At 32.8% G+C, this 17,006-nt stretch overlaps 1 protein-coding gene across 2 annotated transcripts; it reads right to left on the bottom strand.

Moving 5' to 3' along the window:
• Positions 1-966: 966 nt before the first annotated feature.
• Positions 967-16,067, bottom strand: LOC149910908 (peptidoglycan-recognition protein LE-like). 2 transcript variants are annotated; one of them, XM_090120423.1, is made up of 5 exons: positions 15,542-16,067; positions 14,522-14,677; positions 13,514-13,711; positions 7,380-7,531; positions 967-2,116 (listed from the first exon to the last, which is right to left on the bottom strand). In XM_090120423.1, the coding sequence occupies exons 1-5, from the start codon at positions 15,930-15,932 to the stop codon at positions 1,715-1,717; spliced, it is 1,299 nt and encodes a 432-aa protein (XP_089976549.1). In that variant the 5' UTR covers positions 15,933-16,067; the 3' UTR covers positions 967-1,714. The 2 variants fall into 2 exon arrangements, with proteins under 2 accessions (XP_089976549.1, XP_089976542.1); XM_090120416.1 differs by lacking the exon at positions 13,514-13,711.
• Between the last annotated feature and the right edge of the window lie 939 nt (positions 16,068-17,006).

Genomic DNA, 17,006 nt, shown 5'->3' with positions numbered 1-17,006 from the left:
TATTACTTATAAAGGCGAAAGTTTGTATGGATGTATGCATGTTTGTTACTCTTTCACGTAAAAACTACTGAACCGATTACAATGAAATTTAGCACACATATAGAGGGTAACTTGGATTAACACATAGGATAGGTTTTATCCCGGAAATCCCACGGGAACGGGAACTATGCGGGTTTTCCTTTGAAAACGCGGGCGAAGCCGCGGGCGGAAATCTAGTAAAACATATTCTTTGAAATGTACTTCATACACACAATCAACTGTTGCTACATACATAATTAATCTCAAACATATTATTATGTGCTTACATAAAACAATGGCAGTAATTTCTAACACAATTTTCAATGAAAAGTGATAAGAATCACAGAAAAATCAAAAACAGCCGTTAACAATTATATGTTCCATGAAATTAAGGCACTTCAAATCTTCAAAGACGAATTTAACTATATTCGGACAAACTAGCGTCTATAGCCGACTCAGTAGCACGGCGGAGCAATTTCAGCTGTTCTCTTAATTGCCCCTGCTTGCCTATACACTTCACAATTAACAATTAAGTAGCCAATTAAGGGTCCAATTCCAATATTGCCCCTGCTTCAGGTACGTGAGTAATCCGCTTAAAACAATAATCTTATATATAAAAATGAAGCGCATAACTCGAGAACGGCTGAACCGATTTCGATAATTCTTTTTTTATTATATTCCTTGAAGTACGAGGATGGTTTTTACGTAGAGAAAACGTAAATATGTACCACGGGCGAAGCCGGGGCGGACCGCTAGTCAAATATAAACTTCTACATGTATCAATAATAACGAACAGCCCCCCTAGTCAAGTGGCTTTCTGTTAGCGTAGCGTTCAATAGAATAGGCTGTAGATACGTTTATCTACAGCTTACGTCAATCTCATACATTCGTAGTCTATTCTATTGAACGCTACGCTAACAGAAAGCCACTTGACTAGGGGGGCAGAATAGAAACGACCAGCGTTACAAAGGAGTATATACATAATATGTGTATTTTTTTTAATGTAAACACATAATCTATTTATAATACATTTTTTATACATACGTAAAATTAAAAATTCACATATTCTTGACATAATTTGAACATTTTAATCACAATACTATCTAATTTGTATAAAATACTTCTCACGAATATCACAGGCTTGTTTTAGTCCCAGGGGAAAATATTCTTTTAGAAAATTTCTTTTTTTGTCCTTATATCATTATAATCATAGACAAATGGTATGAAAGAGAGCAAAACACTGATTAAAATACGTTATGAATACTTTGCTTGTTATATTAAAACATAGCTAAAAAACGCAATTAGTTACAAACGTTTTTAATTAATACAATAAAAATCTTAACAGAAGCCATAGCAGCGGGATTTCTATAATAATAATGTGGCACATTTTTGTTTTAAATATATTAATTATATCAATTATACATCGCTATGCTATAAAAGCATAATATATGTACTTATAATTATTTTTATTACTTCTAAAGAAGTATCTAGACTATAGTATACAAAAACGAATCTATTTAGATATTCATCATTTTATGCAAAGAAATAACAATCATTTCAAGTCTTAATAATCGTAAACATCTACAACAAAGCACCATCACAGAAAACAATATCTTACATGCCACACAAGCATATATTCTAGTTTGCTCATCATTGTACAGTTAGCATTGACATTGCATAACAAAAAAGTCCTTAATCAATAATCCGGCAGCACATTTGTGAAATTACTGACAAAATGCGGCCACGTCTTAATAATATCGTAAAGTTTATCACCAGGGCTGAGCGTCGGCATCAATTGTCTATGGGCGAGTAGTTTGTAGTCTTTGGCGAGTTTTCCCATTTGGACACCCCTAGCTATAAGTTTCTGGCACGCTTCGATCTGTTGTTTCGCGGGTTGGTAGTTATTGAATGTGCCTATGAAAGCTATGCCGATGGAGTATTTGTTGTAGCCCTGTGTATGGGCACCAATGTAGTCCCAACCTCGGCCATAGTACACGGAACCATCTCCTCCGACTAGGAAGTTGTATCCAATGTCGTCCCAACCTCGCGATTCTATATGAAATGTTTGTATTACGCGCACACGCAGAACGCATTGACTCTGTAATGTAAAACATATTTATTGTAATTTAGGCATGCTTTTATAGATTGTATGGAGGTAGATTTCTTTATAATTTTCATATAGATTATGTCATATACATTATGCATAAGTTTAACCGGATAATTTGGGAGTAACTTCTCAATATGTACCTAAAAATGAATTTTGTATTTGGATTGATTCCTTAAAAAGTGAAAAGACTGAGAAAGGTAAAAGTCGGCCTCGGCTTTGGAAAAAAATAATTTTACGTTTTTAATAGAATGACATAGAGCTATTTTATATCTACTCGAAATAGACGACTAAAGAGTAAATATCATAAAGATTTTTTTTTAATCCACATGAATTAATATTACAATGAAATTGAACTGACGAGTGACCTCATAACCTTCCGCGGGCAGAAACTTTCCATATCAATCGCCTTGTATGTGCCTCGTATGATATAAGTAAAAACCTGTTTTGTTTTGCTCTTGTAGAAAGGATGTTTATACTGATATTCGTATATCAGTATAAGTGTGCGTCCACACTGAATGCGCGGTGGCGGCGGCCTAGGCGGGCGCGACGAGCGGGCGCTCGCGGTGGCCACACCGACGCGCGAGCTCAAGTAGCGGTCCGACGTTTTTCGGGTGTTGCAAACTTTGGACGATTTGCTATTTTTACTGGACAGTCCGATTTTGAGATGAGATCATTATAGAAGTTGTACACGAAATAAATAAAACAGAGGAATAATGGGTGAATCTTATATGAAGAATTGAGATTATATCCTACAAAATTACTGTGGTGTATATAAGTGTTTTAGATTGAATCGCACTTATAAATAAAGAAGTTTCACTTCAACAGTTAAGTATTTATGCTATTTTACGAAAAACAATAAAGGATATAATATAAGAAGTCGAGCGACAAGACCGAACTGGTTTGATACCCCCGCCGTCCGCGCATTGGGTCGCTTGCTGACTAGGCCCGTAGTGTGGCCAGAACGCGCGGATAGGAGAGTTTGAAAACTACGCGCGCTGGCTCGCTCATTACCGTCGCACTAGGCTTCCGCCATAGTCATTTCAATGTGGACGCAAAGGCGCGTTTCATACGTTTGATATTTCGCGCCCGCCGTCGCAACCGCGCTAGGCTCGCAGTGTGGACTTGCACTAAGGAATAAATTATTTCACTACGAAGGAAATAACAAGAACTGACCGTACGTAACATTACTTAGTTTATAATATGTCACATGATGAATTAAAATTAATTATTTATAACATTACCGCAAATTTTATACTGAAATAAATCTTATATATAAAATTCTCGTGTCACAATGTTAGTCTGCATACTCCTCCGAAACGGGTGGACCGATTCTCATGAAATTTTCTGTGCATATCGGGTAAGTCTGAGAATCGGCCAACATCTATTTTTCATATGTACCACGGGTGAAGCCGGGGCGGGCCGCTAGTCTTATATATAAAATTCTCGTGTCACAATGTTAGTCTGCATACTCCTCCGAAACGGGTGGACCGATTCTCATGAAATTTTCTGTGCATATCGGGTAAGTCTGAGAATCAGCCAACATCTATTTTTCATATGTACCACGGGCGAAGCCGGGGCGGACCGCTAGTATATGTATAAACTGATTGTTTCAATAGTTGCATGTAATTCCCCTTATATTCTGCACAGAGCCTTATCAAGGGCAATGTTTTTGCGTGACTCATTGTGTTAAGTATCGCTATCAAAGTATATTTATAAGCCTCTTGGAGAAATCCCCGAATTATTATTTATTATTTAATTATCACTACATAGTATAAAACAAAGTCGCTTCCCCTGTCCCTATGTCCCTATGTCCCTTTGTACGCTTAAATCTTTGAAACTACGCAACGGATTTTGATACGGTTTTTTTAATAGATAGAGTGATTCAAGAGGAAGGTTTATATGTATAATAACATCCATTAAATAGTGGAGAAGTACTGTTATTTTTGAGGTTTCTAATGTGAGGTCGTAAAAAATTACATTTTTTACGCTTACATTGCAAACGCAGGCTGAACTGAACCCTACGAGTTTTATCAAAATAATGTACTAAGTATTATACACATTGAAAAGGTCTACAGAAAAGTCCGCGATGGTATATGTCTATCTCTTATGGATAACCCACAATAACTTTTTTTGTCATTTACTTTTTACGATAAATAATGGCTAATTTTCGATGCGATTTTAACCAATACAGCATTGAATACATTGTTCATTTAATATAGATCTATATGGCCTTTTACACCGTATGATTTAAGTGAATATTTTCGAAGATATTACAGATTTAAAAATTGCGGGACGTAGCGTTTGCGGCGGTACCGTCCGGCCGCGGCCTGGCTATCTATTTTATACCCGTGCGAAGCCGGAGCAGGCCGCTATGTTTTTATATACTACGTTCACAGTTTTTCTGTAGTGTTTTTAGTATCAGCATTGCACCCGTGCGAAGCCGGGGCGGGTCGCTAGTATTTCATAATTTATACATTTGTATAAATCGCAAATTATGCACCCGACAGATAACGCAACACTTTCTAAATGTTTACGTTAGTTTTCCCGAAAATGTTAAAATACTTTTTATTATTATACTAGCTTACCGCCCGCTTTGTCTAAAACCTTCAAAAACAAGTATACTAAAACCTTTCCCTTGAATCACTCTATCTATTAAAAAAACCGCATCAAAATCCGTTGCGTAGTTTTAAAGATTTAAGCATACAAAGGGACAGAGAAAGCGACTTTGTTTTATACTAGATAGTGATTAGTTAAGTACAAAAGTTCGTAAATTACGCATTCGACAGAAACGCAATACATTGAATGTTTCTGTTTGTTTTATTAATTACTAGCAATGCCCTGCGGTTTCACCCGCATAGGTAGCGATATCGTTACAGTGAAAAGTCTACTACTTATAGGTCCGACTATAGGTTTAATTTTTAATCACATGAAAATCACCTTTACCCCGTCCCGCACTACGGCCGTTTTTTTTTTGTTTTAGTGGGGAAATCTTTCATAGATACCCACGGCCTCCGGGGGAAGGGCCGTGGGTTATATCGGATTCCTACCGACCAAAACCCCACTGTGTTCCGTCAAGACGCATATTGGTAGAATTCCTCCGTGACCCCCGCACTACGGCCTGCTCGAACAGTATACCTACTATTTTCTGTAGATTGACACTTTTAAAAATTCGTTATATCTTTTGAATGGAATATCCAATTCTTTTCATTTAAAAAGTATTTTGCTGATATTGAAACAGTCTATAATAAAACATCATTTAACCCATTGACCACCGTAAGGCCCGATCGGGGCGCGACACAATAGATTTTCTATTGTGTCTGTGATTCCGAGGACTGATGGATTAATGGGATAAGGATTAATATATGTGTATGGATAACATGGTTTGATTACTGTCGGCACTTCTATTTACTTTGAAAACGTAAAAAAGTTGTTGTAGTAACATAACTACTGAAGATGGACATATGGTATCGCGGACTTTCTTGTAGATATTGATCCATTCTATAATACCGTAGAACATTTTTTTGTTCTATCTTCAATAGATTCCGCAGCGCACGCGATGACAGAAGTTTTATTGAGAATTTTTTTACACCTTGGGTTACATTATTGCATTTTTGGTAAAGATCTCAAATTTTTTTGAAAATGCAATATAGCCTATGTTGCTCAGTAAAGATGCAGCTTTCTAATGGTGAAAGAATTTTTGAAATCGGTCCAGTAGTTTTTGCGTGAAAACCATACATACATACATACACACATACATACATACTTACAAACTTTTCCTCTTTATAATATTAGTATAGATTGGATTTTGAACACCCTTATTCACCTGTTCATAATTTTTAGAAATTAAAAGCTAAAGCTATAGTCAATTTTATTATGAAATTAGCACTAACTTTTGTAGATCTATGGTCGAAACCGGAATAAAGTTTAGTATGGGAAATTCCAACCAACAACGAAGAGACACAGCAATTTATCCGAAAAACGCAGTATATTCTAATATCGTAGAGGCGTTAAACTAATAAACTATTAAGTGTTACCCAGAAACGATTACAAAAATTAGTAAAATATAAAAAGCACGTATGCCTGTGTAACAAAGTCGAAGATCCAATGGCATTCACGATACTGACCTATTCCACTTATCACTGATGTTATATAACTGCATATAAATAGAAACTATACCTTAATGGCACTTTATACAAACAAATAAATACAATACTTAGAATGTTTACTTACAATAATTACAGAATGTGCAAGAGTCAGAAAAATAATACTAATTTGTGTTAAAGATAGGACATAATTATGTTTAAGGGAAATTGTTATATGCTACAATTTCAATATTTTTCCATCCACAATTATTTAATTTTATATGATTATGTAATCACCTTTTGACCTTTTTTTTGTGTGTGGTGTCTTTCAATGTAAGTCAGAAGGGCTTCTACATTTTAACGCGGACGCGGGGGTGAACTGAAGGTTCACCCTGGTAGCGACATGCGCAAGGGCGTCCCCCCTTGACGGTGATCTCAAACCCTTTTTGACAAAGTTTTCACAAGTTACTTACTTTAATTATTTCAAAGTGTGTCTAAATTTACCTGCGAACCTTAACCTTATTTAAAGATCCACACTAGAACCAGTATGATCCTACTAATCCTACTATCCTATCCTACTAATATTATAAATGCGAAAGTTTGTGAGGATGTGTATGTGTGTGTTTATTACTCTTTCACGCAAATACTACTGAACCGATTACAATGAAATTTAGCAGATATATAGAGGGTAACTTGGATTAACACATAGGATAGGTTTTATCCCGGAAATCTCACAGGAACGGGAATGCTATGCGGGTTTTACTTTGAAAACGCGGGCGAAGCCGCGGACGGAAAGCTTGTACATTATAAAGTATGTCTATCTATTAGTCTGTTCCGCTTTCACAGCTAGACGACAGGACTGATTTGCATGAAATTTGTATTTCTTAATAATAATTGGTGACCGAAAGTGAAACATGGGGTACTTTTTCCGAAATCAACCCTAAGGAGATTCAATAGTGGTTGGTAGTTTTTTAAGCGCGTTGAGAGTAAGATTTCAAGGTTTCGTCATGGCAATACCGCATGGAGCAAGGCAACGAAAGAAGTGGAGAAAGTAAAGAAGTTACACTTCTGACACGTGTGCTCATTTTGTATTGTTCATAGTTTTGTCCATTTTTACCACAGTTCTTACTCAAATGTCTCACAAATATCACCATGCTTACTTTGTCTTATACCTGTGTTTCACACGATTCCGTGGCAGTATGGGTAATAATCACCCAAGGAACGGGTTGGCGTATTTTATCCAAAACCGCTTCCACGGGTTGGGCCAACCAATCCGACCTTGACACTATCCTGAGGTAGTCAGGAGATATGAGCAATGGGTCCGCTGAAAATTGAGGTAAGATTATTATTATATTAAGTACAAAAATTTGCAAACACACTTCAATGTGTATTTTTAAGTATTGTAGTAGTATTGTAGCATATAAGTATTGTATAAATTGTTTTTCATTGTGTACGTGTGAGGCTATGTGTCATTAAATAAACGTTTTTCTTTCTTTCTTTCTTTCTTTCTTTCTTTCTTTCTTTCAAAATAACACCATACATAATGTTTTCTTGAACAAAATTTTACAAAATCGCAATGCTCACTAGTTGTTTTATAAGTTTTTGTAGCGGGAATTTATATACCATATAAAAGCCTATAATACCCAGCAAGCACATAACTTGTATATTAACCAAAAATATATACAGAATTATGACTTGAAGTTATATTAATTATTTAAATCGTCACTATCCAAGTATAAGTACTTTATAAAGGCATTTGCTTCATCAAATAATGCTAACTGTTATTTTATGGTTACCAAAAAATTGTTACAATGTCAAAAGTCTTAAATAAACACAGGATAATTCTAAATTACAGCTTCTAAAACAGCTTTCAAACTTATAGTAAGACTATTATCTTATATTGGTAATTTTAATAACGTTACGCTCTAAATAAGCATAAATAAATTATTTTATAGTGCCTTTGAACGTATGTTGGATTTTTAAAGAATAAAAGCTTTGTAATAGTCCATTATTGTGTTAATTTAATGCTAATCCTATATTAACATTGACTTTATAACAATTATTGCTTTTGCTCCGTTTTCTTTCAAATCTATTCATCTTTACAGTATATAGCTATATATTGATGGAAATAAAAGTATTGTTAGAACTATGAGTAATAATAACATCGTAATTTGAATTTGGTTAATGGATAAAAAGGCTTTGAATAAAACTAAAAAACAGGCGGATTCAAATGAAAACTTAAAAAGGAGTATATCCTTTTTAAGTGATTTTATTAAACAACTGATTTTATTAATAATTTTAGTAAACAAAAAAAGCTTCTTCATCGGCATCTTCATATTATGTTGGGAAACGCTTTACTTTGCAGGGCATGTTGGTTCTGAAAAGAACAAGCAAGTTGGTTTTTTAAATGGCTTAATTAAAAATCTTGGCTTATTTATTTTATACCAAGTAATTACGGTTCCCTGATAAGCTCGATAAAAATCAGTCACTAATACGTGTTATGAGTTTAAGCATTATAACATATTTCCGAAGTGCTGTTATATGGCTGAACATAATAAGTGTCTTGTATTACAAGCTCTAATTTTTGTGACGAGCCATATTAAAATTAACAGCACTATTATGCTATCGTCAAATGCCTAAAGCTTTAATTTCATTTGTCGCCATTTGCTTTCCTTTTCCTATCTTACAAAAATAATACAATTTACTAAGATCTGACTAGAAAGGGAATGAAATCATTTGTATTTTGTACCAATACCTTTATAAGCTACTTTAATTGTTAAAACTATTACTATAATCTAAATTTTGTGATATTTGTTAAAAATAGGTTATGTTTTATAAAAAAAAAAAAATACTAATAAAGTATATTAGCGAGGGCGCCTGTATTCTTTCTCAATAACATGTATATTTCACCCGACAAACTGATGCGCGCAGCTAATTTCACTCAAAACATTCAGAAATACAGGCGGTACTTACCCATCATTCAATATTAATTTTCACATTTAAATATTTCAAGTCCACATAAGGTTGCACGATCAACAACAGATCAATATATTTTTAAAATCAATAAGATTTTCTTTTTTACAAAGGAATTACAACAGTTAGCATTGTTATGAAATTTTAATAACAGATTGTAATTTTAAAAGCTATATATTAACTGTAATGAAGTCGCAAAAAATGCCATTTGTTTATTCATGTGCTCATAACTGACTTAATTAATGATTTAATACGATAATTACAATGCTATTAAATTGCCTTATTATAGCTCAACGCTGTCTAAAGGGGGGGCCCAAATTTTACTTATAAGAGTCGTATAAAAGAAATACAGCCGATATACGATTTGGTTATAATGCTTTGTACATGAACTCGTGCTATCATAAGTTTGTTATAATGGTGTTTTGTGCTTGCTGGGTAGAATAGAAAATAATATAGTATAAGAGATTGCTCAAATCGCTCTGCAATTTTAATGAGAAAAAATAAACTAAAGTTGACAAAGTATTGTAGAAAACCCTATTTAACTAATGATTCGAACCAGATAATACCCATTTAACCAAATTAATGGCCATGGTATACCTGAACTGATTATATCATTCGCATCGCATGCATTGCAGCCTTTCATTAGCATGACCTTAGACCTATAATTATTAATTTTACAGTAATGTACACATTTAATATTCATTCGCTGCTGTATGGATGGTAATGTTATATTTATTGGAAGTTTCCCAAACTTTTAAATTACACAGAAATTGAGAATGTATGAATTGTTTTTTAAACTTAGAAATCTTGAAAACCTTTCAGTTCCAATCTTGAATAGTTAAGTACTAAAGTGAAAAACTTTGCACTTAGCCAAATTGCAATTTAAGCAATAAATAAAGGTAGTTAGATACCTATAACTTCGATCAATAATTGCCATTTTTAAATCTCGCATTTGCAAATGTAGATTATTAAATCATTTTTGATAAGTGTTCGCATTAACAACTGCCAGTCATTACTTGCAAGTTTCAATGATATGTATGAAAATGGCTTTCGCAGAAGACTAGGTATATCACGCATCAAATCATATTGACATTAAAATAATTTCGACGACACCAAGTCAAATGCAAAAAAGTACATATTTTAAAAGACAAACTAATCAGGATAACGTTCACAATTTACTAGTATACCCAAAATCACTTTTTCAGTGACATTTTCATGCACATCGACGTGCCCATATCATGATCTGATCATTTGAAATGAAAGCGTCTGATTCACACGACCTATTTTCATCCCTTATGTTTGTCTGTCAACTCCCAACGTTAAATGAATTAAAGTATAGGAAATCGCTTCAATAGTCTTCCTCACTCGCTATAAATGACGACACCAAAATTATTTATTAGACGACGCGGTTGGCGCAGTGGTAAAGTAACTGCCTACTGAGCCGACGGTCCCGGGTTCGATCCCCGGTCAGGGCAAATATTTGTGTGATGAACTCAATTATTTGTTCTTGGGTCTGGGTGTTATTATCTATATATGTATTTATTAAATATTATATTTATCGTCGCCTAGTACCCACAACACAAGCCTTAATTGAGCTTACTGTGGGACTAGGTCGATTTGTGTAATAATGTCCTATAATATTTATTTATTTATTTATTTATTTATTTATTTATTTATTTATTTATTTATTATCGTATCAAAATGAATAGGTATACCTAATTACTTAAAGGAAATCGCTACAATAGTCACACATGCTATAAATGACGACACCTAGAACATCAAACTGTTTAACTGTTTCCCAAAGCCCAGAATAGTAACCTACATTATAAAATCGATATGTGTATGTTATTTACACCTACACTACTATGAACCGCACTTAGGGCGTCTACTTTTTATTTAATAATGCATAGCCGGGAATTCCGAGATATGTTGCAATGGGCGTTGCCAGGTAACTTCGTTTGTTTACAATTAACATGCATTTAGAACATAAACACGTATTAACGGATTTTAAACGCGATTGATTCATTAAATTATTTACCCCCACGTTTCGAACACTACAGCGAGAATGGGGACACGCTAAAGTGATTGAAATTTCTAAAAAAATATTCGCTTATAATCAAATGCAAGAAAATACTTACTAATTTATAATTTTATATGCATTTCGCTAAGCCATTCACACAAAGATAATGTTATTTTTGATAGTCATCTATTAATGATTGAAAAAATATGCTATAATAAAGGCTAGTCAACGGGCGTACAAAATAGGTACTATAGTTATCATTTTTGGGATGACTAATACAATACGAATTTATATAACAAAAAATGAAATAACGGGAAACGAGTAACACATACATATTCATTTGTTTGTTTCTTTCAACTGATAAAATTGCAGTGTTTTACATAAATTATTGTAAAACAATCCCTATGTGATGTAAAAATAAATTAAAAAAAAAAAACATAAATATATTCTCATGTACTAAAGTTTTCCCAATGAAGCTATATACACACATAATCACTACATAGTATAAAACAAAGTCGCTTTCCCTGTCCCTATGTCCCTTTGTACGCTTATCTTTGAAACTACGCAACGCATTTTGATGCGGTTTTTTTTAATAGATAGAGTGATTCAAGAGGAAGGTTTATATGTATAATAAGATCCATTAAGTAGTGGAGAAGTACTGTTATTTTTGAGGTTTCTAATGTGATGTCGTAAAAAATTACATTTATTCCGCTTACATTGCAAACGCAGGCTGAACCCTACGAGTTTTATCAAAATAATGTACTAAGTATTATACACATTGAAAAGGTCTACAGAAAAGTCCGCGATGGTATATGTCTATCTCTTATGGATAACCCACAATAACTTTTTTTTGTCATTTACTTTTTACGACGAATAATGGCTAATTTTCGAAGCGATTTTAACCAATACAGCATTAATCCTTAACCAATTAAATACCATGGATACATTGTTCATTTAATATAGATCTATATGGCCCTTTACACCGTATGATTTAAGTGAATATTTTCGAAGATATTACAGATTTAAAAATTGCGGGACGTAGCGTTTGCGGCCGCCCGGCTATGTATTTTATACCCGTGCGATGCCGGAGCGGGCCGCTATATTTTTATACCTATACAACGTTCACAATTTTTCTGTAGTGTATTTAGTATCAGCATTGCACCCGTGCGAAGCCGGGGCGGGTCGCTAGTAGTTTATAAATAAATACAAAATCTTTCATTGGGAATGTCTATTCAGTAAATGATATTAACACAAAGAAAATCCTTCATATTTTCCTCAATATACAATTGTAACATATACATTATAATAGATGTTCAAGCACTTAGTATATGATGCTAATGCATCATGTACTAATGTACATGCATGCATGCAGCATGTACATGCTACAATAAAGTTCAAAGCTGCTAATTTTTGCATTTTGTTGTAATAATAACAAATAATTTGGAAAATCCAAAAGTGCACGCCTCATAATTTTTTTTTAATAAATATTTATTAATTATTATTTTTGTTTATTTAATAACAATTAAACCACATCGAATCAGACCCTGAAAAATGAAAGGGTTCTATTCCTGAGCATACTCAAGCGTAAGAGAAAAAAAAAGACTCGATTAGTAAAGTATTTCGGTCGCTATCGTGTTAACAAGAAAAAGGATCCGCACATACAGACACACGGACGTCCAAGACAGAACTTTTTTAAACTGTTTTTTAACTAGTTTAAATAACAAAAATGACATCAAAAATATCATGAACGTTAAAAATAGTGTTTTTTCTTAATATGTGTGTGTATGTATTATCTTACAAGTGCAATGTATGATACATAAAGACATTTTAAGTTTGAAAAATCAGATGTTTTGCGCGAAGTGACAGAAGTACCCATCTCAACGCTTCGCTTATGAGGCGTGCAATATCTCTTAAAGCCTAGTTATTATTTTCATTAAAAATATCTTCAAATCACATTATTATGAAAAAAAGGAGTTTAACCATCTTTTATAAAAAGGTATATATATAGGAATATGCAGAAACAGTAATCTATAGAAAATTTTAAAAATCTAATCGTATATTTTCAAGAAAATCTAGTGATTTAAGAATTTTTAATTTAAGTCTCAAGTAGGAACTTCATCAATTCTTATCAGTTGCTGTTCATTTTATATTATTTTGATAATAAATAAAACAATAACGTCAACATAACACAAACATTAAGTAGAAATAAAGTACTGGAAACCATATAAAAGCATGCAAAACATATAAGCATTTTACACACTATACAATGTTTTTTCCCAAAACACAAATATGCTACGAAATCCCAAAACATACCTGTACCAGAACATAATATCTTGATAGCTTGCTTTTTATTCACTCTATCATGCATTCTCACTATCTTCATGTTGTCAAGACCAATGTCCCTTGTTAGTAATGAATAGGAAATCAATAGAGATGTTAATAACAATATTATGACTGATATAACGGTAACTTGAATGTTCTCATTACAGAATCCCACCACCGTTGCGTTAACTGAAAAAAAGTTTCACTATCAAGTTGATCGGCTGATTGAAGAACAGTAGAACACCAATTATCCAAATTAATTGGGATCAGGGTGAATACGGATAACCAAAAATTCGGATAAATAGACACAGATTTGTATTTAAAACACATGCACACACATACAATGCATTTTTTACGTTTTACAAACACAGTTATACAAAAAGCAATGAAATTACACTATAAATAACATAAACGAAAAAGACTTATACATGATTAATTTCTGTTTCAAATAATATTTATGCTTTTACTTTCTGCATATACTTTTTTTGTATTTTATTCCTTCCTGCTACTATGGAGTAATGAATTAACTTTATGTTACACAATGTATAGTCATATGCCTAGTGTATGGAGTAATGATGACCTTATTTATGTATACAAATAAAAACTTAAGAAGTGTCAAGGGACACCGGAACGAATTTTCTTTCTCTATGAGAGAGAGAGAGCCGCCCAAGTATAGCAAAAAATGTCATTACAACTTTTTGCGTTACTTTTTTCTGTCTAGCCCCCTTTCGCAACGCGCGAATAGGAACTTCGTTCCAATAATATAATATGACATTTAATTTAATATCTCTCCCTCCCTCCTCCCTTTATTTCTTTAAGAATAACACTACTTGTAATTGATTAACAACTTAGTCTCACGACCAAACATGCACTGTTCACAAAATTGTCATTGCATACTACTTCTGTATGAGTCATACAAAAGTAAAAGTATTTTCAATATAAACTTAAAAACTACATGCGCATGTAGCTCGTATATTTTTTTATAGAAAAATAACTTACAACTTTCCGTAGCATAGCTAACAGATGTAGTTCCTTTTTGCTCTTCCCCTCTGCTGGGCAAAATGAGTACTATTGCAATGATCCCTCCAATGATAGTCACACACACAGCGGAAAATGTTAATTTATGCCACACAAGTATTTCATGCTTTTTCAAAGCTGAAAGAACAAATTTGTAGTTGTTATTCTTTGCATAACCTATACTTTGTAAAAACATAATGCTTTGCCAATTAATAATTTTCATACAAATAATTATGAATGACAAATCAATTTGCAATAGATTCATAGTTACATTTGGGTGCCTTATAATATTACAAATTATTAATTCATTATATTTTGTTTGGTTTGCATTATAATATAAAATTAACAAATATAATAGAATTTTGGAGCAATTATGAGCTACATTCTGAATTTGTTTATTTAACTGAACAGTATAAACTTGAAAATAAAACATTACAACAAGGTTTGATAAACGGTTATCAATCAATTTCTAGGCATCTGATAACACTATCAAGATCAATTCAAAATTCAATTACAGTGACTTACGACGAGTAATTATCTACTATATAAAAATAAGCCGGGTTTTCCTTCCTGGCGAAATAACTCCAGAATGCACAAACCGATTTCCACGGTTTTGCATTCGTTGGAAAGGTCTCGGGCTCCGTGAGGTTTTAGCAAAGAAATGGTGCCTCTGGTGGCGAAACGGAGTTCGCCCGGTTTGCTAGTTTAACATAAAATAACCAAAATAACATAATATTAAACACCAATATCTTATTTTAACAATTGATTGGTGTGTAATATCAACACAACATAAGTACCTAGGTATGTCATTTTCAATGTGAATGATTTTAAAAGTATTAATGTAGCCTTAATTATAAACCTACCACACTTGACACTGTGTAGTGATAAAATGGATACTACAAGGATACCTAAATGTCTTTAAATAGATGTATTAATTATTGCAGTTCAACTAACTCACTGAACTGATAAATAAACAATAAAACACATCAAAATACAACTTACGAATATCATCTATTTTTGTTCTTTGCGAGTATACACCATCTTTCGATTCATCCTCTTCAGTTCTGTCATATGAACTGTTATCAACACCAGATTTAGTCTGCACAATCTGTTTTATAGTCACTGGCCCATTAAAGTATGTATTATTACCGAACTGTACATTTTCTGACTCCACTATGGAAATACTACCAAATACAGGCACTGTTGAACTCTGCACTAGGGATGCGGGCAAGGTAGATATCTTATCCAGCGTCTTTGAAGTACTCTGCTCATCAAAAGTTATCTCATCTTTGTCTTCACTGTCGCTCACTTCGGTCACTTGTAAATCACCCAAATCACCTTCAACCTTTATACCGTTGATATTATAAGAGCTTTCATCGTTTTTCTGAGCCATTTTATTAACAAAACACACTTTTATATTTGCATCTTACACACATTAAGTTTTTTCTACGAATTATTAATGTAAATAAAAAATTCCAGAATTGCAGATGACATTCTAATAAAATTTACAGATCACGAAAATATTTTCTTTTAATAATAAACACACTTTTATATTTGCATCTTACACACATTAAGTTTTTTCTACGAATTATTAATGTAAATAAAAAATTCCAGAATTGCAGATGACATTCTAATAAAATTTACAGATCACGAAAATATTTTCTTTTAATAATAATAATATCTCCAAAAAAATCGCCTACTACAAATATAAGCCTAACACAATCCTCGAAAATGACTCTATTAAAATTTACTGGGATAGAACAATCATTACAGATAAAACTATACATTTTAACAGGCCGGACATAACAATATTTGACAAAACTAAAAACACAGTATTACTAATTGATATATACTCGGATTTTTAATTAGATAAAGTAAACTGACAGCAGCTAATGTCACTTTGTAAAATAATGTTGCCACATTTAAAGTAATAGTGAGGAATTCAGTTCTCATTCAATCAGATGAATGAACAATGAGTGTGAATAGTTCATCATTTCAAACTATAAAATAACATTATTTCTAATTGTAATATATAAAGCTATATAAGATATAAGTTACTAGTATAATGTAATTATAATCATTTTTTTATTTTTATTTTTACGATGTTTACGTTACTGTTTTCTTAATTTTTTCGTTAATTGTAACTAATTACGTTGTGTTTGTTGTCATTGTTGTGTTTATTTGGTGTTATATTGTTACACACTAAATATTCACTAGACGATCGATTCAATTTCATTCATTCCCGATTTTGAATCATTCACTTTGTGACAACTCTATTTTTATTTCATCAAAAACTGACAACACAGAAAACGTCAGTTTACTTTATCTAATTAAAAATCCGAGTATATATATAGCAGTATGTAACACACACAATCTTCTTAACACATACACTGAAAAAATGTCAAAATACATTGAGCTCGCTACTGAAATTAAACGACAATGGCAAGTACACACTGTTAACATCATC

The sequence above is a fragment of the Colias eurytheme genome, chromosome 1 (genome assembly GCF_061535395.1).
Source record: "Colias eurytheme isolate Ceu_HAF_F1 chromosome 1, ilColEury1 Martin Lab GWU primary, whole genome shotgun sequence".
Lineage (NCBI taxonomy): Eukaryota > Metazoa > Arthropoda > Insecta > Lepidoptera > Pieridae > Colias > Colias eurytheme.
The sequence above is the reverse complement of the archived record's forward strand: the minus strand, read 5'-3'. Positions and strand labels throughout refer to the sequence as shown.

What these genes read in the sequence shown, in the direction of transcription:
- LOC149910908 (XM_090120423.1), bottom strand. Translation starts at nt 15,932, where the DNA reads ATGGCTCAGAAAAACGATGAAAGCTCTTATAATATCAACGGTATAAAG. An exon ending in AACAAAAATAGATGATATTC is followed by an intron (nt 14,678 to 15,541) that starts GTAAGTTGTATT and finishes TTGTTCTTTCAG; the next exon opens with CTTTGAAAAAGCATGAAATA. An exon ending in CGGAATCGTGTGAAACACAG is followed by an intron (nt 2,117 to 7,379) that starts GTATAAGACAAA and finishes TTTACATTACAG; the next exon opens with AGTCAATGCGTTCTGCGTGT.